At 48.8% G+C, this 23,406-nt stretch overlaps 2 protein-coding genes across 5 annotated transcripts in view; one reads left to right on the forward strand and one right to left on the reverse strand.

Annotated features, from left to right (window-relative positions):
* KPNA7 (karyopherin subunit alpha 7) overlaps window positions 1–23,406 on the reverse strand; it is a 122,346-nt gene that overhangs the window by 32,322 nt on the left and 66,618 nt on the right. The window lies entirely within an intron of this gene.
* Window positions 14,230–23,406, forward strand: part of MYH16 (myosin heavy chain 16) — a 61,927-nt gene continuing 52,750 nt past the window's right edge. For 2 of the 3 annotated variants that reach the window (XM_040455898.1, XM_040455897.1), the window contains exon 1: window positions 21,826–21,926. Coding sequence is in view for 1 of the 3 variants with exons in the window: in XM_040455899.1 (XP_040311833.1) it covers window positions 14,253–14,462; window positions 17,143–17,286; window positions 18,776–18,932; window positions 19,554–19,581; window positions 19,892–19,988; window positions 20,753–20,845; window positions 21,863–21,926; window positions 22,725–22,823 (892 nt within the window). In the remaining 2 variants the exon portion in view is untranslated. Of the gene's footprint in view, window positions 14,463–17,142; window positions 17,287–18,775; window positions 18,933–19,553; window positions 19,582–19,891; window positions 19,989–20,752; window positions 20,846–21,825; window positions 21,927–22,724; window positions 22,824–23,406 lie in introns of those variants that run through there. The other variant, XM_040455899.1, reaches the window with a different exon arrangement.

Consider the following 23,406-nt stretch of genomic DNA (forward strand, 5'->3'; position numbering starts at 1 on the left):
CGTCCTCCCAGACAGGAAGGAGTATTTATCACTGAGGTCACATCTCTTATAATGGCCAATGCAGGGGCGGGTAATAAAAGCAGACGGATTTCTAGTTAGTGCTCATCGTTGTCTCGAATCCTCTATGGTCAATGCATCGCCTTGTTGCCCGTGTTCCTGGCCAACTGCTCTCCCCACCCTCCCGGCGTGGTCATTCACTGGTTATTTATAAATTTCTAGTCATCATATTATAATATAAAAGGAGTTTCAGAAAAAAGAACTCCGGAATTGGAGAATTGATGTAACAATTCCTCAGGGGATTTAGGAAAAGTTCTGTGATGGAAGTCAGTCTTTGGGAATCCGCTGCTCCTGACAAACGCAGCTGTCAACATCCTTGGCCTCTGCGTGTGTGAGTGTGTGTGTATATGCGTGTGTGTCCACACACACGTGTCAGAAAATCCCCCAGGGTCTAGGGAAATTTAACCCTCCAGGGTGATGACCCTTAGGAGCTAAGTTTAGATTCCCCGTAGGTGCTATTTGGCCTAGAAGCAGGAGATGAGGAAAATGAGGGGATCTTAAGGAAAGAACAAGGCAGGCAGGGTGGGATACCGGAAAAGGAAACCAAAGGCTGATTCTTCATCAGGTCTGCAGGCTCTCTGGTAAAATCAGAACCCGAATTCCTCAATACAGTAGCTATTTCCTAAGAGTGTGTTCTGTTTAACGGCCTGGTCCAGCATCACTGCTCCCAAGTTTCCTCATCCACCTGATTACCCTAAGCATTTTCTTTTCTGGGAACGTGGGGGCAGTCTACCCAAGTTTCTTCTTTCAGGGCACCGGGGTGGCTCAGTCGGTTAAGCGTCTGACTCTTGGTTTCAGCTCAGGTCATGATCTCACGGTTCGTGAGTTTGGGACCCGACCTGGGCTCTGCGCTGACAACATGGAGTCTGCTTGGGATTTTTCACTCCCTCTCTCTCTGCCTCTCCCTGGCTTGCTCTCTCTCTCCCTCAAAAAATAAATAAATACACATTAAAAAAAAAAAAAAAAAGAAGTTTCTTCTCTCTGGGACCTCTGATTAGCAGAGGCACAGATCATGCCCAGAGTCCAGGGTCATGTGTGGCTTTCATCAGACACCATGTGACCCAGGAGCTGGGCTGTGGACAAGGCTCCACAGAGACCAGCTACTGGACACCCACCCTATGCTGGCTCTGCAAGGTGCAGGAGTGAATCAGAGTCCCTGCTGCCAAGGAACTTAGAACTCACCTGCCATCACTTGAGCACCTGGACTCTAATAATCACACAAGACCTTTCCCTCTGTCATTAGCACCTCACCTATGCACCTCACCTAGCACCTCACCTTACAACTTGGTAAGATAGATATTATTATCATCCCAGATAACTAAGTGGGGTAGGTATTCAATGACAGCACTGTATGTCCAGCATAATGCTCCTACTCCCTGTGATGGCTCTGTGGAGGATATGCTGTCTTCACAGAGTGCAGGAAAATAAGGCCAAAGTTCACTCCAACCCAGTCCCTGGCTCCAGAGAGGGTGCCCGCTGAATGGACAGATGGGTGATTGAATGGATAGATGGATGCAAGGATGATGGATGATGGATGGATGGATGGATGGATGGATGATGGAGGGATGGTTGATGGATGAATGAGTGATGGATGAATGGATGATGGATTGATGATGGATGAAAAGATGATGGATTAATGGATGATGGATTATGGAAGAATGGTGGGTAAATAATGGATGAATGGATGGATGAACGGATGATGGAGGAATGATGGATGGAAGGGTGATGCATGATGGATGAGTAGCTGATGGATGGATGGATGAATGAGTGGATGATGGACGACAGATGAGTGATAAATGAATAGATGATGGATGGATGGATGGGTGGATGGTGCATGAATGGATAATGGATGGATGGATGAATGGATGGATGGATGGATGGATGGATGATCGGTGAATGGATGATGAGTGGACAGATGATTGATGACGGATGGATATGGATGAGTGGATGATGGATGATGGATGGATGATGGAGGAATGGATGATGGAGGAATGATGGATGGATAGATGATGGATGAACGGATGAACGGATGAACGAATGGGTGATGGATGAGAGAAGAATGGATGAAAGATTACCCAGCTGAGTTGGGGTTTGAGTTCCCCTGGGCTTTCCAGACACTGGACTTTATTCAACCTTGGGAGATTTATAGAAAGTAGAGAGACTCCTATGGAAAAATAAGAATAAATACTTCCTGACAAAGAGGAATGATTCCCTGGGGGATGAAAAGTTGGAAATATTTTTAGATATTTTTTAAATAATGATATGAAAATGGCACTTCGGTGCCAAAAAAAATCAAATTGAGATATAAGTCTCAGTGTAGTATGAGAAAAAAAAAAAGTGTGCAGTGGGAGAAATTGATCTTCAGCAGCCTTGACCACCATATTTCTGGGATACCATAAAATTCACCATTAATTAGGAAATCTCCAGTTGGCTTGGAATCAGAGACTTTTTAGGCTGGGCTGACTTTGGAGAACTTTTTGTCCAGGTTCCAGCTTGTCTCTGTCCCAACTGCAAAGCGCTGTGTTCAGAAAAGCCTGTCTTAGGCCCTCCCTTTTGTTTCAGAGCCTGCAAGGAAGATTCCAGCAGTGGCCTGCTGGGGCTCACCCTTCCCTGACATGACCCTGCAGGATTCCAAGGGTCTCTGGGGCGAGGGGCTATTTCTGGGCCCAGGCTCTGTGTCCATGTTTGGTCTTCAAGAAGCACACTGTGAACTTTCCTCCACCTGCCAAGACTTCTCCCCGCAGCCCTCCTGGGAGGACACTGGGCCCCTTTCCTCCAAGGCGGCAAACAACAGCTGAGAATGCAGCTTCTGGCCCTTACCAGGAAGGACCCTCCAACCACTGCCCTGGGGCAGAAAAACGAAGGGAGCCTCTTGAGACACATCGACTGACATTTGTTTCTTTTTTTTTCCCCCTAAAAAATAATTTGAGATCCTAAAAATAGTCTTCATTGAAAAAACTCCAGGCAACACTGATACGTTTAAAGAAGGTTTAACCAAAAAAATCACCTGAAATTCTGCCTCCCAGGGCTAACCGGCATGATCGTCTGGCTAAACATCCTTTCAAATAAACTCTTGGTGCATCTGTTCACACAGGTGCCATTTTGCAAAAATGGCTTCAAGCTATTCTATAATCTTTCTTTAAAAAAAAAAAAACAAAACAACAAACCCAACAGTATGCAGTGGGCTTTGTTGAATGCCAATGAATATGAATTTACATTGTCAGTTTAAAAAATATTTATTGTAAGGTGCCTGGGTGGCTCAGTTGGTTAAGCGTTGTACTCTGGATCTCAGCTCAGGTCTTGGTCTCAGGGTTGTGAGTTCAAGCCCCACGTTGGACTCCATGCGGGTCATGGAGCCTACTTAAAAAAAGAACATTCATTGTACCTTAATTTAACTTTACTTACATGTACATAATTTATATTATTACTTGTGTTCACTTTATTAACTAATCCCCTATGGATGGACATTTAAGTTGTTTCCAACGTTTTGTGGAAAGCCAGCTCAGAGCTGCCTGAGGAAGGGGGGAGGGGGAGGAGGAAAGGAGGAAGGGAGAAGGGAGGGAAGAAGGAAGGATGACCCTTGAGCTTCTAAAGAGGGCTGAGGCAGGAGCCTGGGGCTGGGCGGTGCCTGAGGAGAGGCAGCTCTGGGCCTAAGGCTGGAGGTAAATGCCAGAAGCCTCAGGCCTGTATCAGTGGCTTTTCCAGATCAGAGGGTTCCAGAGCCTGAATTACTCTAGGGCTGTGGGTCCAGCCCCATCAGCCTAACAATAACCACACACTCAAACTGTGCAGAATGTGGAGCTGGAACCAAGAGATGGCAATGAGATGCACCCCCTAGGGGGGCAGGGATCAGGCTGCTAAGGATACAAACCCTGCAGATACCTGCAGAAGCAGGCTGAGGAACACGGAGGCATTATAAATATATTCCAGTTCCGTTCCGTCTCCTCCCAACTCCAGCCACAAACCAGGCTATCAGAACTCCCGGCTCCAACCCTTGACCTTGCTCAGAGGAGCCCAACATCCTCCATGGAAGCATCACAGGAGATAAGCAGAATTAGATGGAAGTAGAATCTCTTGGCGTCTCCATCCTGTGTCATTTGGGGAGACCCTTGATAGGTAGGTAGTGTATTCCCACTTGAAAGCATTTTCAAGACAAGCCAGAGGCTAAGAGAAAATATTTACAGAATACATATCCAACAATGCTTTTGTATCTAGAATATATAAAGAATTCTTCTTTTTTAATGTTTATTTATTTGAGAGAGAGAGAGACAGACAGACAGACAGAGCACCAGCAGGGGAGGGGCAGAGAGAAAGGGAGACACAGAATCTGAAGCAGGCTCCAGGCTCTGAGCTGTCAGCACAGAGCCTGACACGGGGCTTGAACCCATGAACCATGAGATCATGACCTGAGCCGAAGTTGGATGCTCAACTAAGCCACCCAGGCACCTCAATATATAAAGAATTCTTAAAATTCAATCTAAAACAAACAAACAAAACATGGGCAAAAGATCTGAATGGATACCTCACCAAAGAAGATATGTGGGTAGGAAATAAGCATGTGAAAATATGTTCAACATCAGGGGCACCTAGGTGGCTCCGTTGGTTAAGTGACTAACTTCAGCTCAGATCATGATCTTACCATTTGTGAGTTTGAGCCCCACATCGGGGTCTCTGCTGTCAATGCAAAGCCTGCTTCGGATTTTCTGTCTCCCTCTCTCTCTCTCTCTCTCTCTGCCCCTCTCCACATTCTCTCTCTCAAAAATAAACACTAAAAAAAAAGACAGAAAATATGCTCAACACCATTCATTGGTGATGATTAGTTAAAAGTTTAAGAAAGCATTTTCAAGTCCATAATCCCACTTGATCATTTCATCAATTCTGTGAGATTAATAGTCATTATTATTATTATTATTATTATTCCCATCTCATAGTGGAAAAAATAATGGCTCATGGAGCTTAAGTGACTTGCCCAAGGACAGAACTGAGACTCAAAGCCATGGAACTCTTTCCACTTGGGAGGTTTCTGCGATCTAAGAATGTTCTAGAAGCAAGCACTTAGTATCTGATTGGATAAGGTCACACTTTTCATTTCAAGCAGGGAGAGAAGACCATGTCAGACCCACATACCCCCCACCTTCATGCATAGACAGGCTGACCTTGTAAGCCTAAGTAGGACTTAGAACAGGGCCTTCCCCTCTGGGTGCCTGGGAACATATGGAGCAAGTGACTGTTGAATGTCCAATAGCACAGCCTCTCTTAGGCTGGAACACCTACCATGCGGACCTTCCACAGCTGGCTCTTTGCTTCATAGAAAGGGGACCTGTTCCAGGAGCAGTTGGTTCCAAGCCCAGGGCCTGGCACACACGGGAGGAAATCTGTAGCTTTGACTTCCTGGTCCTGGATCTGGACAAGGGTCTGATTTTCTTCAACATACCTTGACTGAGAACTCAGTTGCACCTGAGTTTCTGGGTCCTGGTCCTGGCACTGGGGGCAGCAGCGGGGAGGCCTCATAGGGCACCGAGGTTGGGGGTCCTCAGGCAGAAGGAACAGTGGGCACAGGATTGATCAGGTGCCATTCTTCCACCTTTATCTGCTGTATCTCCTCTGCCCTCCCCAGTCCGTCTCCCATTATAGCACTTAGTACAGTGTTTTCGCACCAGAGGCCAAGGGGCAACAGTGCAAAGCCCTCGAAGGCAGAGAAAGTATCTAACTAATTGTCTCTCATTGCTAGGGTAGAGCAAAGAACTTAGCCAAGAGCTCACAGAACTGGCAGAAGGAAGGAAGGCGGGGAGAGGTTGACGCATAAGGGCCAACGGCCCTATTTCCTAAGCCAGCCCTTTGGGGGCAGGGCCCAGCTCTTTGTGTGTCTAAGTCCAAGGGTTTCTGGATGTAGATGCCAAGAATAATTCCTATCTCAACTGCCACCCGAACACAGTATTGTGCTTCGAGTCATTGTTCCCACCATATGGTTCCAGCTTTCATTCATACAACAAATATTTATCGATCATCTCATAGATGCCAGGTACTGTACATCTATGAACTCACTTAATTCTTAGAACAAACCTCTTTAGTAAGTGCCACTACCATCCCCATTTTACAGACAAGAAAATGGAGGCTTGGAGAGGTCACAGAGCTAGTAAGGGGCACTCTCAGAAAATCTGGTTTTAGAGTCCTGTTTTTGACCAACATACTCTACTGCCTTCCAGGCCAAGTCTCTGCCCTCACCACGCTTACATTCTATGAGGGAAAGAGCCCAGAAATCATCTAATGGATCCAAAATGCCCTCTTGAGAGTGATAAGTGCTAGAAAGAAAAATAAAGCCATGTCTCAGACGCTGACTCACTGTGTGTCTTTGGGCAAATTGCCTCACCTCTCTGAGCCTCTGTCTTTTTCATCTGCTAAAAGCAGGACCTTACTCATCTGCCCCACCCACCTACCCAGGTCTTTGGAAAGATCCAAATGAGCTAATGGACACAGGAGCCCTTTGTCTTAATTGAATCGATAACAACCCATGACTCCAGGGAAATTTTTTCCCCTACGGGATCTAAGTCAGCTCGCTTTCTATAGAAAGGCATAACCAAACTTCCCCCATATATCTTTATGAGCCAGATAATTCCAAGTCCAGTGCTATTCTTACTGTATTTCTAAAAGCAGAGAGCATCGCGTGTCCCCACCTACTCTTGGGAGGTACTAGTCACCTGACAGTTGCTTCGAGGGCCCTCCCCCAACCAAGCACTCTTACTGAAATGGAACTTTCTGGAACACCGACCACTAAAAAAGTCCCCAGTGAGAAGCTCAAACCATGTGAGACCAAGGGGCAGGTGCTAGATACCCTATGGTTGCTCCAGATCCGTTTGCCACCTTGCCTCATGTTGCAGGAGGCTGACCTCCCCCGGCTGCTTCCCCAAGTCCCCGCTCTCTGGCTTCTGGTTGGGTGGGTCTGGTTGAGCAGTAGCCGGGCCTCTGAGGACCTCACTTTTCCCACAACCATATCTGGGGGGTGGTGGCTTTCTCGATGTCTCTCTACCCACTATCAGTTCCCCTTAACCCTGGCCCACCTTAGCCAGTAGTCTCTCTATTAAACCCCAGGCTGAGTGTGCAGTGTGCTCTCTCCTGCTGGGGCCTGGACTGAACAGTAAGAGACTGTAGGAATAAGCTGGAAGCATCCCTGCTTTGGTTGGGGCATTCCAAGGATGCGCTCCAGGCCCCGGCTCCCCGCCACCAGCCCCCCACCACCAGCCCCTCGCAGCCTCTCCTGGATAACTATCTTCAAAGGCCCCGGGGGAGGGTGGGACATGGGGAGGCCTCATCCCTTGCTCCACCCAAAGATGGTCCACTTACATATGTTGACAAACCAGACTTCTGTACAAAGATCTGCCAATTCAAAGTTCTGCCACTGGGCACCCGGGTAGCTTAGTCAGTTGAGCGTCAGACTCTTGGTGTCGGCTCAGGTCATGATCCCACAGCTTCGTGGGTTCCAGCCAGTGCAGAGCCTGCTTGGAATTCATTCTCTCTCTCTCTCTCTCTCTCTCTCTCTCTCTCTCCTCTCTCTGCCCCTCCCCCACTTGCACTGTCTCTGTCTCTTCAAATAAATAAACTTAAAAATCAAAGTTCTAAAGAAATTGAAAACAACTCTGTCAGGTGGTCAGAATTTGATTGGAATGGCACCTCAGCAACATCAATAACAGCCATGCTTGGAGGTGTCTCAGCCAAACTTTTATTTTACCTTTGGGGAAACTGAGGCCCAGCATGGGAGTAATGTGTCAAGTATTCGGGCAGAGCAGGTGCTAATAAAGTTTCCATGTCATAATTGCTTATTAATACAATTCTTCATTGATGGATTCTAGTTTTCAGAACACAATAACAACGCCACAGGAATCAGCTGATAAAAGGGAAGTGTCTGCAAAACGTTAAAATGTGCTACATTAAGTTATTTGATTACCGGGGCACTTGGGTGGCTCAGTCATTTGGGTGTCCTACTTCAGCTCAGGTCATGATCTCACAGTTCGTGGGTTCGGGCCCCACGTCGGGCTCTGTGCTGACAGCTCAGAGCCTCGAGCCCACTTCCAATTCTGTGTCTTCCTCTCTCTCTGCCCCTCCCCCCCTTCTCTCTCTCAAAAATAAATAAACATTAAAAACATTGAAAATAAAAGTTCTTTGATTACCACAGTAATGTAGCTTCTTCACAGGCCCAAACCCAGAGAAACAAAAAAGGAAATCAGTTCTGTGCTCAAGTGGGTTCCTTTTTTCTTTAAGAGTGAATTAAGGCATCCACAACCTAAATATAAACTGTAAAACCATACAACTCTTAGAAGAAAACGTAGGGGCAAATCTTCATAACCTTGAATTTGGCAGTAGCTTCTTAAATATGAGGCCAGAAGCACACTCAACAAAAGAAAAAAAATAGATAAATTGGACTTTGTTAAAATTAGCTTTTGTACATCAAAGGGCATTGTCAAGACATTGATCAAGCCTACAGAATGGGAGAAAATATTTGCAAATCATATGTTTGATAAAGATCTAGTATCTAAAAATATATAAAGAGCTCTTATGACTCAACGACAGATAAGACAAATAACCCAATTAAAAAATGGGCAAAGGACTTGAATAGACATTTTTCCAAAGATATGCAAATGACCAAAAAGCACATGAAAAGATGCTCAACGTCATTGGTCATTAGGGAAATGTAGATAAAAACCACAGTGAGATACCACTTCACACCCACTAAGATGACCATAATTAAAAACAAAACAAAACAAAACAAAACAAACAAACAACAACAGCAACAACAAAGGAAAATAACAAGTGTTGGTGAGGATACAGAGAAGGTAAAATGATTCAGTCGCTGTGGAAACAGGTGGTTCCTCAAAAAACTGAACACAGAATTACCCAACAATCCAGCAATTCTATTCCTAGGTAAATATGTATTTAATGTTTTTAATTAGTTTATTTCTGAGAGAGAGAGAGGGAGGGAGGGAGAGGAAAGGGCAGAGAGAGAGGGAGAGAATCCCAACCAGGCTCTGCACTCAGCGTAGAGTCCGAAAAGGGGCTCAATCTCATGAACCTGCGCCGAAATCAAGAGTCAGACGCTTAACCTACTTAGCCACCCGAGTGGCTCCTAGATAGATATATTTTTTAAAAACTGAAAACAGGCACTCAGACAAATAAATGTAACTATGTTCATAGCAGCACAATTCACAATAGCCAAAAGGTGAGAACAACCCAAATGTCCACCAATGGGTGAACGGATAAAGTATGGCAGAGGCATACAATGGAATACTGTTCGGCCACAGAAAGGAGTCAAGGACTAATGTCTGCAACGAGGAGGGTGAACTTTGAAAACATGATGCTAAATGAAAGAAGCTAAGCCCAAGAGGTCACATGCCGCATGATTCCATTCACATGAAATAACCGAGAATAGGTGAAACCACAAAGACAGAAAACAGCCTGGTGGTTGCCAGGGTTGGGGAGAGGCTGTTTAAAGGCTCCCAGGTTTCCTTTGGGGCTGATGAAAATGTTTTGAAACTAGACAGAGGTGGCGGTTGCACAACATGGTGAATGTACTCAATGCCATTGAGTTACTCCCTTAAAATGGTTACTTTTTTTTTTAATTTTTTTTTCAACGTTTATTTATTTTTGGGACAGAGAGAGACAGAGCATGAACGGGGGAGGGGCAGAGAGAGAGGGAGACACAGAATCGGAAGCAGGCTCCAGGCTCTGAGCCATCAGCCCAGAGCCCGACGCGGGGCTCGAACTCACGGACCGCGAGATTGTGACCTGGCTGAAGTCGGACGCTTAACCGACTGCACCACCCAGGCGCCCCTAAAATGGTTACTTTTATGTTCTATTAATTTTTCTTAATTCAAAAAACAGTGACTGGGGGTGGAGAGAAGGGTGATGGCAGATGCCAGGAAGAAAGACCTCCAGACGCATGTTGCTTCCAGACTCAGAGACCATCTCTGACCTGGAGAAGGGTACAAAAGTCACTTAGAGTCCATCCTTCCCACTTTACAGGTGGGAAAGGCAAGCCCAGTGAGGGCAATGACCTGCTCAAGGTCACTAAGTGCATGAGAAGCCACGGAGGAACTGGGGACCACCGGGCCTTAGGACTCAAAGCTGGAGTCACATCATGGTATCTCTGCTGGCCATGGTGGGCTGGAGGGGGCCTGTGGCCGTGAGCAAATGAGTGAAGTCCAAGTTCACGCTGGCCTTCCAGGCTAATCATCAACCAGTTGGTTATCTGGGCTCATCCATGCCAAAGGCTTCAGATGACTCAACCCGGGTCTTCCTCCTTGAGAGTCGACTCCCTCCATGAGCAGATTCCCAGCTTTAAGTGGAAAACACATTAGCCAGCTGTTCTATTTCTGCCCACCGCCCGCACCCCTGGGCTGAGGTCATCAGTTTCCCCACAAGGGCAATGGGAGGAAGGAGGATGTCCTAAAATTACAGCATTCACTGATCCCCCCTGAGGGACCCGGGAGCATCCAGTCAAACGCTGGAAGGTGAAGCCAGCTGAGCCACCAGAGCCCTGAGGGGGTTCTTTTCTTTTTTAAGGTTTTGCTGGCTCAGACCTGTTGGGCAGGTATAAAAGGGAATGGCCAGCCTCTGCTGGGCACCCAGTCTCTTCCAGTGCTGTCTCAGGTGGGTACCATGGGGGATGCGGGGGGAGATGGGAAAGGGGGAGGTGGGGGCTGCGGAGGGGCCACCTGAGGAAAGTAGGTGTAATGATGAGAGACTGGCAAAGGGGGATCAGGAGATGAGCATTTTTTGAGCACCGGTCTGCCCCAGGGGCTGCAGAGGGAGCACCTCATTCAGTGTTCCAGGGGACGTGAGGGTGAGGAGGCAGCTGCCGGGGGGCTTGTGCCACATTCCACAGCGAGACAGGAGCCATCGGGATTTGAACCCGGATCAGTCCCATTCACTGTACCACCTGCCTTCCCTGCTCGGGGGTGGGGGAGGAAGAAGGTGCTGGGTTCATGTCGGGCTCAACCCCAGCCCTGTCCTTCTGTCCTTCCCACCCTCTGTAATGCATCTCTGCTCCCCCTCTCCCCTCTAGGACCCTTTCAGCCTCTGCATTCCTTGACCTAAGTGTTTTCTATGTGCTTCATGATTTTAAAAAATGGGTCTTAGGGGCATCAGGTTGGCTCAGTCAGAAGAGCATGCAACTCTTGATCTTGGGGTTGTGAGTTCGAGCCTCACATTGGGTGTAGAAATTACTTAAAAAATAAAAAAAAAACCTAAAAAAATTTTTTTAATTAAAAAAAAAAAGACAGAAAAAGTGGGATTAGTTATCAAGGATGCCTGGAAAGAGCTGTTGTCTGGGGGGACAGGAGTAGCTTGAATGTGCAGGGGGTGCCTGGGAGGTGAGTTCACAACTGAGCAAGAGGCTGGTGGCCACTGAGGGGGTGAGTGGTGTCCAAGACCTGTATAGTCCTTGGGGCAGTGCCTGGTTCCAGGGGTCTGTGCCCCGGGCCACCAGGCCAGGACAATAGCCACGATATCTCAGCTTGTGGTTCATGGCAAAACCATGAAGTATACACACACGCACACGCGCATGCGCACGCACACACACACACACACACACACACACACACACAGCCTCACTGGAATAAACAAAGAATTTCTGGCCCTTCCTCCCACATTAGAGCAATTTTAAAAGGCACCCAGTCCTAGTCTTAAAAGTGGTTCTGTTTTAACAACAAGTCTAATGAATTTTAATCTGACTTTGCTGATACTTGCATTTTCTTTTCATGTGGATTTTGGTCTCATTTCCCTGGTGACTTCCATCTGTGTTAAACAGAAGCAGGAAAATGAGGCAGCAAAAAGACAAAGCAATTGAGCCATCGGGGACAATAAATAACAAATGGAAGTCTATGTCGCACAATCCTCTCTTCCAGAAAGGGGGTGGGGGAGGCCCAAGGCAGCCACTGAACTGCGCAAGGTGACTTGTGGCAGAGCCCAGGGGGACCCAAGTGTCTTGGGTGCTGGACAAACTGCTGGAAGATATCAGGGACACAGAGGACTCTCAGCCCAGTGCTCCCCTGGATGGGACTCAGGACGGGTTAGGCAGGCTCTCTCCCTAGGCTCAGGGATTTTCAGCGGGAGAACAATTCCATCCTGATTTTCACATCCTTTGACTGGAATGTATCATCCCCTCCCCTTTATAATCTCAGTCACCCACACCTGTGACTTTGTCGGCAATGGAAATCACTGCTATTTTCATATCGCGGTACAATTGATGCAGAGAGCTCGAACGACTGTCAGTTTCCATTGTTGCTTCAGAAATACAGTGGTTGTCAGAGCTGTGGTCAGATCGTGTAATTTGATGCATTAGTGAAGGATTACGTGGATTGCCGTATCACGCGTTGTTTACTATTTTGCTAATTATATTCTCATACCGTTTGTTTCCTTGGTGACCCTATGCATTTTACTACCTGAATTTAAAAGTGTGTCCAGTGGGAACACAGACATCACCGTCTGGCACAGGAGGCCCACCCTGCTGGCCTCATTATTTCCTGTGAAAGGGACCCACTTTGGGCTTGGGGAACCCAGGCTGCAAGCAGAACTCTCTAAGCTGGGCCCACAGAGAGGTGAGACTAGGAGGAAGTATCTGGCTTCACCGCCACCTCTTGCCTATCCTGGGTCAGCCTCTTTTGGAAACACCAGGGCCCCAGACAGGAAAAGCTGGAGCTGCCTGGAGGAGAGCTCTGTGCAGCAGGGGCCTGGGAGGCACGGTCCTGAGACCCTTCCATCTCCAACCGGTTTATTTAGAGCTGGAGGCCATACTCAGCCTGGAGAACAGTGTTGCCTGTCAGAACCACACCCCTTCCCAAACTTTCAAGAAGGTTCTTGCCCTTCAAGACAAATTGGGATGCCCTGACTTCTCTCTTTGCTACCAGGAGTCCCCAGTTCTCCTCCCTCCTGATGGTTTGGTGAAATTGTCTAGATTTGGAGACCAAGAGGCCCCCACTTGACCCTAGGCTGGCCTTGTCTTAAGAGAGGTAATCATTGAATCTGGGCAATTATTCTGAACCGAGTGTTTGCTTAGCATCTGGTGAAGCCTGTAGACTTCAGCTCACATTAGTGTTTTAAAATACATTTAGAAAAAAAAAAAACTACATAGGGTTACAAAGGAAACCCAATTGTATTAAAATACAGTTATCAAAATATTTAAAAGTCAATTTGTGATATAGTAATTAAAAGTACACTTCTGCATAAGTAGACTTAAATAGCAACTAACCAAGGGTCTAATAAAACCATAATTTCAAAGTTGAAATGAGGGTAAATACTATTTTGAGATGTCTGCAACCACGCTAAAATGAAAGGAGACTAGCTGTGCTTTCTGTTGGGGACAAACCCAACAGAAACTGTGTGACTGTGGTACTAATGTGGCTTGTGGCCTCTGCTCATACCTTAAGGGAAAACGGAAACCAAGTAGTTATTGTTTTCCTGTCCCAATTTCATGGTTCAAATCCTTACTTTAAAATTTTTAAGGCTCTCATCTTCTCCATAAAACGAGCTTCCTGATCCCTACCTCACAGCCCCGGTGTGAGGGGCATATGAGAGAGGCAGATACAGAAGTGTTTTGTGGTTGGTGGGGGGTAAGCAACTCTGTGGAGTTATTACCTCATTTCTTACTCTCAATTATTAAGACTTAATGGCACCAGGGCCCCTGGGTGGCTCAGTCGGTTAGGCGTCTGACTCTTGCTTTTGGCTCATGTCACAATCTCACAGTTTGTGAGATCAAGATCACACTCTCTTTCTCTCAAAATAAATAAACATTATAAAAAATTTTTGATATTTATTTATTTTTGAGAGAGATTGACAGAACGCAAGCAGGGGAGGGGTAGAGAGAATGGGAGACACAGAATCCCAAGCAGGCTCCAGGCTCTGAGCTGACAACACAGAGCCAGATGTGGGGCTTGAACTCATGAGCTATGAGATCATGACCTGAGCCGAAGTCAGACACTTAACTGACTGAGCCACCCAGGCACCCCATCAAAATGAAAAAAATAAATAAAAATTTAAAAACAAGACACCCAAAGTGACATGAGAGAAGCAGCCCCATCTCTCAGGGCACTCGTTCCAGCCTACACATGAGCCTTGGCAAAGTGTCCTTGCTTTTCCTACAGCACCCTGGGAAGTCCTGGTTCCCTCCCTCGGTTCCTTCCCGCTCCTCCCTTAGCCAAGCCGCGATGCCTGGTGGATACAAAGGTGAATGTGGGGACGATGTGGACCCGATGCCCTTCCTGGCACCTCCCGAAAAGGAGAGGATAGAAGCCATGAACAAGCCCTATGACATCAAGAGGTCCTGCTGGGTCAAAGACGAGAAGGAGGGCTTCATCGCTGGGGAGATCCAGTCTGAACAGGGTGACCAGGTCACCGTGAAGACTGTCAACAACCAGGTGAGTGAGGAATAATCTCCAAGGATGAAACTGGGAGTGGCAGACACCCAGGTGCTGCCGTCCATGCTTCTGCTCAAGAGGCAAAGTAGAAAGAAGAGTAGATGCCTCTGGGTCCTCTGTGCCGGGTACAAGTTCAGACGCAACTGCACTCAGACTGTGGCCCTGGGCAAGACACTTCCCCTCTCTGAGCTTTGACTCTCTCCCAGTAGAGACTCCAACATGGTAGGGCACATGGAAGTACTTTGTATGTTGCAATAGTCCATTCGTGCACCAGATCGTCAAGGGAGTTACTTACATTCAAAGTCCCAAACGGTTTTCAAGTGAAGGAGTGAGGGGAAGCCATCAGCAGGTGCACTATGTGCCCGTGATGGCTTGAGGAGTGTGGGACAGGCCCAGAACACCCTGGCTGGCCCCGGGGGCTCTCCAGCTGTGTGAGCATAGATGGTGGCTTCAGATCCCCTTGCTGCACGGTGGCAGTGTGCTGGAGCTGGTTTGTCCTAGCTTGTGAGGACACAATGCTAAAACTCCAGGGGCTTTGCAGCTGCATATTAAACATTTAGCAGCTTGATGTCAACCATGGCAGATGTATGTACACCATGGGAATTGACAAATGGTATAAATCAGGGATTTCTCCCCATCCCCACCCCCTGTATAGCTGGTTTACCAATATACCGCTCTCTCTGCTGTGTATGACATCACAATCTCTCACAGTCTCTCACTGTGTCTGACTGGGGGAATGACTTGAGAGAATGGAAAGTTTGGTTAATTAAACCCCTACCCCGCAGCAGACTCCCAGTGAAGCGCTGGACATTTTGTTTAATCCTTTCAAGAATCTTATGTAGTAGGATTTTAGGAGTTCCTATTTTGCAAAGGATCAAGGAAACCCTAGGTAACTTGCCCATAGTCACAAAGACAGCAAATGATGAACTCAGATTCAAGCCTAGCTGTATCTGGCTCGAACACCCCTATGCCCCCACATCACCACATCACCTCTCCATGGTGGGCTATGCAGCAGGAGCGTGAGGCGGTCTTTGGTCACGGTCGGGAATACACGAGACCAGAGACCTTGTGTGATCACAACTTGTGGCATCTGAGCCTCGTGCTTTGTTTTGCTTCTAGGGGAGTGCAGGAGGGAGATGAGGCCATCGCTGGGTTCAAGCGAGTTGGAACATGAAAGTCCAGCTCACTTCTCCAGAGAACCTACTTTTCAGCAGGGCAGAGCATTGCAGTGTTATAAGGAGAGTGTGGAGCCCCGGAGGCCCCTGTCTAGATACACGTTAAGGACAGCACGTAACTTCTGTGTGAATCCGCAGGTTTGGGACAGAAAGACTGACTCACCTGGCTTCTGAGATCAAGGCAAAGGCCTCTGTCCTGTGCTGGAGCTGAGAGAGAAGTGTCTGCCTGAGGGCGAGGCCCAGAGATCTGGGAATTCCGGGGAAATGGACTCTGAATACAACCCAGCTTGATTTACTAGGGGGTGTGGTGACCATTAGTGGGTAGATTTTCCAGAACTGTCAAGGTTTCAAATTATCTGCCTATTGGACTCATAAATTATTAAAAGTCCCAGAAAGCCCAGTATGTGTTCAAGCCTCCCACGTCAGGCTGTAGGCAGCTCAAAGATGTTTGTTTTCTGGATCACATGTCTTGAGCTTCGGTCCCAGAGGCTGGAACTTAAGAGCTGCGGCTAGTTTTCATTTACAGGTTAAGAAATTGGGGCGCGGAGGGGGGACGGGATTTGCCTGCCATGCACAGGCGCTCCAGACTCCCAACCCTGTGCTATCCTCACCCTGACACATGTACTGCTCAGCACTCATTGTCTTTTTTTTTTTTTTTTTTTTTTGGTCTTGTCTTGTTTGCTTGCTTGCTTTCAATTTTATCTTTCTTTTTTTTTTCCTTTAAATTTTTTTTTTCAACGTTTATTTATTTTTGGGACAGAGAGAGACAGAGCATGAACGGGGGAGGGGCAGAGAGAGAGGGAGACACAGAATCAGAAGCAGGCTCCAGGCTCTGAGCCATCAGCCCAGAGCCCGACGCGGGGCTCGAACTCAAGGACCTCGAGATCGTGACCTGGCTGAAGTCGGACGCTTCACCGACTGTGCCACCCAGGCACCCCTCAATTTTATTTTTCAAAGTGGCTTGGTGGATTGGTAGGAGCAGGGAAATGTCTTTTTCTTTTCTTTTTTTTTTTTTTTTTTAATGAAAAAGTTCACTGCTGTTTAGAAACCACCACCAATTCCCAAGGCAGAGATCCAAGAATCACACCTCCGCAAAGTGCCCCCGGGATCAAAGAGCAAGTTCTGATCAGCTACCAGAATGGACTTGGTGGGAAGAGAAGCAGAGCCCAGAGGTGCTCTGAATTTAGGGATGGGACTTGATAGCTCATAAGGTATTTTAGATGCTCCCACTTATGTTAATATAATTCTCACAGCAACCAGCTGAGGAAGCTTCTGTCATCCCTATTTCATAGGGGAGGCAGTTACGGCTCATATGGCCTTGGAGGTCCCTCCTCAGCCCAAGCTGCCCAGTGATGGCTGGACCAGGAGTTGGGCGCAATGGTCACCTGACTCTAGCTCCTTCCAGGATACCAGAGAGTATGGGGTACGTTGTGCCAGAAGCCCATATGGCTGTTGACAGTATTATTTCCTAATTCCTGCTGCATCTTGACACTCCCCTCACCCAGACTGTCACTGTGAAGAAGGATGATGTCCAGCAGATGAACCCGCCCAAATTCTACCAAGCCAACGACATGGCGGACATGACTTTCTTGAATGAGGCCAGCGTCCTGAACAACCTGCGCCAACGCTACACCAACATGAGGATCTATGTGAGTGTCTGGGGCTGGGGTTGGGGATGAGGGGTGACTGCAGATCTTCTGCCCCTCTCCTGATGGGAAGGGCACAGCTACTCCTCTACCTTCCCAGCAACCAACACACAGTATGGCTCAGACAAGGGAACAGGGACCATGCTTTTGACACGTTAGAACTTCTACTCCAAGCCTTTGATGTCTCCGTGACGGTGCCATCTCATGGGCAGCTTAAATACCTTTTGCTGAGGTTGTTATCCAGAAGTCTTCCTCCCCACCACACCCCTGCAAAGTCTCCAATCAAAACATCATTTACCCCCCTGATGACTTCACACAGCCTTGTTAGATGTCACCCTTTGTCCGTCCGTCCGTCCATCCATCCACCTGCTGTCTGCCTTACCCCCACCCTGAGACAGGGCTGGCGGGAAAGAGTGACTCAGCACCAAGAGTTCCAGGGTAACACGCTGTGTGTCATACTCTCAACTCCTTAAGTGGGTTCTCTCTATCTCATCTTTGTTTCTCTTTCTCGGGATCACTTTCTATGTAATAAGATATCTTTTAAAACTCATTATGTATATCACAGCTATGCTAAGAAGAAGCTGGGGTAGGGTGGGTGTTTATTCCCATCTAGGCCGAAGTGGAAGATTTCAGTTCAACTGAAAAGAGGCACGGGGGCGGTGGGCAGGAGTATCAGGTTGATGTGAGTGTCCAGCAAGGAGAAGGATAGTTTGGGACTCATGGATGGGGACCCACAGATTTGGCCTCACTTATTCTGCCCTCACTTATTCTCCCCTCAGACAATTTCTTCTACTACCTCATTGGTTTTTCTGATTTTTTTTTCTTTTCATTGGGTTGATTTCCTTATAAAATTGCTTTATAATGAAAAGAGAAGCTGGCATCTCTTCTTAAGAGTAGATCAAACCCCGCTGTCTGCCAGGAGGGGTCGTGTCCACACAGGGAGCACTTCGCAGCTGTTAAAACACCACAGAGGTCTCTCTGTGAACACTCAGGCAAAATCTCCCAGATGTATTAAATGGAAAAAGCAAGATATAGAACAGTATTATAGAGAGCTATCTTTTGTTTTAAAAACAAGAAGGGAGCAATAAGAATGTATCCCTGGGTTTGTATGTATATGCAACAGAAACCACAGAAGGCAAGTATTAGAAATTAACACCATGTTTACCTGTGTGTGGGAGGGGGAGGGGAGCTTTGTGTGTTGGGGGGGGTGGGGGCGGGCTTTCTGCTGCCTATTTGTCCATACGAATTACTATGTTATCTATCCAAATAATTAAACCAAAATAAAATGAGACACATATATATGAAAGAGAAAGATGGCTTTGCTTACTGAATAGACGCTCAGACATAGATTTTGCATCCAGAGGGGACACCATTGTATCCCTCTAGGCTGGCAGTGACCTCCAGCCAGGCTGCTCCAGGGCAGGCTAGGGCCTGGAAGGAAGAGGGCACCAGGAGGAAAGGCCAGCTAACTGTCTCCCTTCCCTCCCACCAGACCTACTCAGGCTTGTTCTGTGTGACAGTCAACCCCTACAAGTGGCTGCCCATCTACGGGGCCCGTGTGGCCAACATGTACAAAGGCAAAAAGCGCACAGAGATGCCACCCCACCTCTTCTCCATCTCTGACAATGCGTACCATGACATGCTCATGAGTGAGTGGGCTGGGGGCTGCCGGGGCTCTTGGGGTGGGCAACAAAAGTTCTTTTGCCACTGGCTCCAAATGCATGAGAACCATAGGCTACCCAATCCCAACCTGGACTCCATGCCACCTGCTGAAGTTCTTTGCTAAAGTGTTGAGCAGCAGCATGTAATGCTAACACTGGGTACCAGGGCTCAGTGAGGGTGCTTGCCAAGTACTGGCCCTACCTCACACCCCGTCTCATTTAAGCTTCACAAAACACACAGATGCCAGGTTAAGTGACTTGCCCAGAGTTCAAGCCAACACTTAACCATTCCCTGTAGGACTCTGGCATGTGGCACAGCGGCTGGTGAAGCAATTTCTGTTATGTTGCTAATGACTTGGTAGCTATCTATACGGGATGGTGCTGGTGGAAAGAGTGGCTGGTAAATTCTTGGCCCTTCTACAAACATGCATGCTAGAGAGGGGAACTCCACAGGATCTGGGGGCTTTGGCCTCTGCTGGTCACTGCAGCCCACCTCCAAGCTGGGTGGGATGCAGGGAGATGCAGACTGTTCGGCGAGGGCGATGTCAAATGTCTAGTTCCTAAGTGATTCCTAATTACATCTTCCTGTTGCCGCTTTCTTCCCTGCAGATCGTGAAAATCAGTCGATGCTAATCACGTAAGTGTCCCTTCTGTCTCTCGGTCTATATACATATAATTAGGTCTGTGTCTTACACATGTAATTAAGCCTTCTTAGAATTAATTGGTGGGACTTGGTATGGAAATCTGCAGGCTGTGAATGGGCTTAGCAGGACCTTAAGGCTGCACTTGTGAAACTGAGGTTGGGGGGCGTGTCCCCATTCCCCCACCTTTGTGTCCCGGCTGAGGGATGAATCATGGCAACACTCAGCCTCCACCGCTTATTGCTTTGCTTCTCTGCAGCCAAGCCCCTCCTTGCACTTCACTCTGCTCCTATTACCCATTTGCAGTGGAGAATCCGGTGCTGGCAAGACTGAGAACACGAAGAAGGTCATCCAGTACTTTGCCAATGTCGGGGGAACTGGCAAACAGTCCTCGGATGGAAAGGTAGGGCTGATGGGCGGACTCAGAGTCTGTCACCCCAGCCCACCCTGTCTTCAGGCACACACAGGGGGGCACACACGGAAAGCACACACAGGAGGGCACACATAGGAGGCACACACAGGAGGACACACACAGGGGGACACACACAGGAGAGCACACATGCAGAGCCCATGTGACTCTCATAGGTGTCCTGGGGTTTGGGCCATTTTACAGAGGAGGAGGCATCTTGGAGAGAAGGGTAGGAAGGACCACATTGGGAGGAGGAGGCCGCAGACCTGGGCCTCCCCCTACAGGATGTATTCTGCTGCCCCCCCCTTCATGTCTGTCCCCAGAGGGGTAGGTGGCAGAGCCATTTGTGCCTGGCAGGGGAGGATGGGGGACATCAGCTCCTAATCAGCTGCTTCCACAGGCCCCCATGGCCCCGGGGCCCAAGGAGCAATAGCCGGGCCAGGGGCAGCTACAAAAGCCGACAAAGGAAAGGCTCATGAGGAAGACCAGGGATGCCCAGGGAAGGGTTTTCAGGCTCACTCTGGAGTCTCTCCAGCACCAGCTAAGAATCAGGGCCTGTCATCTGACAGGTGGCCGTCCGGTGTCAGGGCCATAGGGGGATGGTCATCAGGGGGTGGCCCTCTTCCTTCCTGCCCTGATTTCCAGGCCTCCCCAAGGCCATTCCCCTCCTGGTTCCCAGCTCACAAGCCAGAGTCATTTGACAGCCCTGAATCCCCAGGCAGCACCCAACTTTGTGTGTGTGTCTCTCTCTGGGCCAGGGGTCCCTGGAGGATCAAATCATCCAGGCAAACCCTGTACTGGAGGCTTTTGGGAACGCCAAGACCATCAGAAACAACAACTCTTCTCGCTTTGTAAGTGTGAACAACGACAACAGTGGCCCCTGGGGGTGGTGGGACAGGTGCCATCACCCTATTCCAGGTAAGCAAATTGGGGCTGATTTAAGCATGCAAATGGAATGAGGCAAGTCACAGCATCTCCTTCCCAGAGAGTTTTAAGGCCTTATCTGTCAAGGTCTACATCACACATAGCCCACATCAGTATTGAAATCAAAGAGCTTGAATGCAGAGACTTGGTAACAGGGTGATGAGGGGCTGCGAAGTCAGACGGGGGAGCCAGAGATTCACAGCGGCTGGAAGCTGTGGACAGCTCTCCCCATCCCCCCAGCTGCAGACAACTCTGCCCATCCCCCTGCCGGAGGGATGCAGGAAGGGTGCCATCCATCCGAAGGGCCCTGGTGGATTCTGGAACCAGCTCAGCTCTCTTGTGGGACCTCTACTGGGGCACTATGTGAGGGGCTTCCTTCCTGGTTCCCAGTCTCCTGCTGGGGGGCCCCTCATTACCAGGGTGCTGGCGGGGAGCCTAGGTAAACAGGGCTGGGTAGGGAGGAAGTGGAGGCAGGTGAGGAAGAGAGGTGAGCAGATGGGCCAGGAGCAGCAGAGGCGGAGACACAGAGAAGCCTCTTTCCAGGAGAATTTATTGGTGGTTCTGCCAAAGGGCAGGGAGAGGAATGTAGTGTCTCAATAAAGAGACTCAGTAGCGTGCCCCCCACGCCCGCTGGTCAAATTCTCACCATGCCTGCCTCTAAGCTGACTTTCCAGTGATCCCAGTCCCTCCTGCTGGTGCTCCTCTCCCCACAAATACCCTGTGGGGTTACCCCACGGACCTTAAATTTAGCTCCAAGCCCCATCTAACTCCTCTGCACGGGAAATCCGCGGCTCCACGTACAGCCATGTCTGGCCCAGTTACATTCCAAACAGCGCCCTTGGAACTCAGGGGGGCTGCCAGTGGGGGACTGTGGCCAAACCCGGCCCACGTGTTGGTCTAGCACCACACGCGTCCTCCCTCACGGCCCTTTCCTCCATGCTCAGGGCAAGTTCATCCGAATCCACTTCGGAACTACAGGCAAACTGGCTGGAGCGGACATCGAGAGCTGTGAGTCAGGCCCCTTTGGAGGGTTCTTCTGGGAGGGACCAGCTACATAGCACGTGGGGCCCGGTGTAAAATGAAAATGAGGGGCTCCTTTTAAAAAAAAGTATTTAAGGGGCGCCTGGGTGGCACAGTCGGTTAAGCATCTGACTTCAGCCAGATCACGATCTCACGGTCCGTGAGTTTGAGCCCCGCGTCAGGCTCTGGGCTGATGGCTCAGAGCCTGGAGCCTGTTCCCGATTCTGTGTCTCCCTCTCTCTCTGCCCCTCCCCCGTTCATGCTCTGTCTCTCTCTGTCCCAAAAATAAATAAATGTTGAAATAAAATTTTTTTAAAAAGTATTTAAGAATTTGGGGTGCCTGGGTGGCTCAGTCGATTAAGCGTCAGACTTCGGCTCAGGTCATGATCTCACGGTTTATGAGTTCGAGCCCCACATCGAGCCCACTTTGGATCCTCTGTCCCCCTCTATCTCTGCCCCCCCCAACTAGTTCTCTCTCTCACAATAAATAAACTTAAAAAAAAAGTTTTTAAGAATTTCAAAACAGCAACAGAGGAACATGAAACGGGGCAGGGCCCTTCTGAAGGCAGCCTGCTGTCTCATGCCCAGGGGGCTGGCCCTTCTCCCCCCGGGGGTCCCCTCCGTGGGCAGTGAGGCCCCCCAGAAGCTGTGTCTGGGGTGGAGAAAATGGCCCCTGAGCTGGCTATCGCATGGGACTGTACAGAGAGGGGAGCCCTTCTGCGATGGCACCCGGCACCCCAGACAGCATGGGTCTGTGTTCATGTTCCTGTACTTACTCCTCTCCAGATCTCTTAGAGAAATCTCGTGTCATCTCCCAGCAAGCAGCTGAGAGGGGCTACCACGTCTTCTACCAGATTCTCTCTAACAAGAAGCCTGAACTTATTGGTAAAGATCGTGATGTCTGTCCACCTGCCCCTTAACTTGCTTCTCCTCTTGTTTCAGTAACAAACAGTAACAAACTCCCGAATGCAGAGGGTCTGGTGCCACCCCTTGTGGTTCTGCATGAATTTCTTACAGTTGTGTGCATAGGCTACAGGGAACTTGCCTGAGGTTCTCCTCACGTCTCCTCTTCACAACAGCCTCATGAGACTTAGCACCGCTGTTGGCCCATACCACAGACGGGCTTTGGAATGCCTGCAACTCAGGGCCGAGACACAGACCTGAGATATGGGGCTTGCACCTGCTGCCTCTGGGCCCAGAGCTAGACAGGAGCAGAGAGGTCAGCCCAGGACCGTTGCACGTGCAATAACAAGAGGTTCCCCTCTAGGTGGACAGAGCCCACAGAGTGCATAGTCTGAAGAGCAGACTATACTCACTCACTCACCTAGATGCTCTTGTGCAGGCACCAACCTGCTCAACTGTTCATGGCAGACCTGCTCAGGGTATAAAGTCAGGGGAGAGATGAAGACTCACTCTTACACACACACACACACACACACACACACACACACACACACCCCTTCTAACC

The sequence above is a fragment of the Herpailurus yagouaroundi genome, unplaced genomic scaffold (assembly GCF_014898765.1).
Source record: "Herpailurus yagouaroundi ecotype Mexico unplaced genomic scaffold, PumYag 216, whole genome shotgun sequence".
Classification (NCBI taxonomy): Eukaryota; Metazoa; Chordata; class Mammalia; order Carnivora; family Felidae; genus Herpailurus; species Herpailurus yagouaroundi.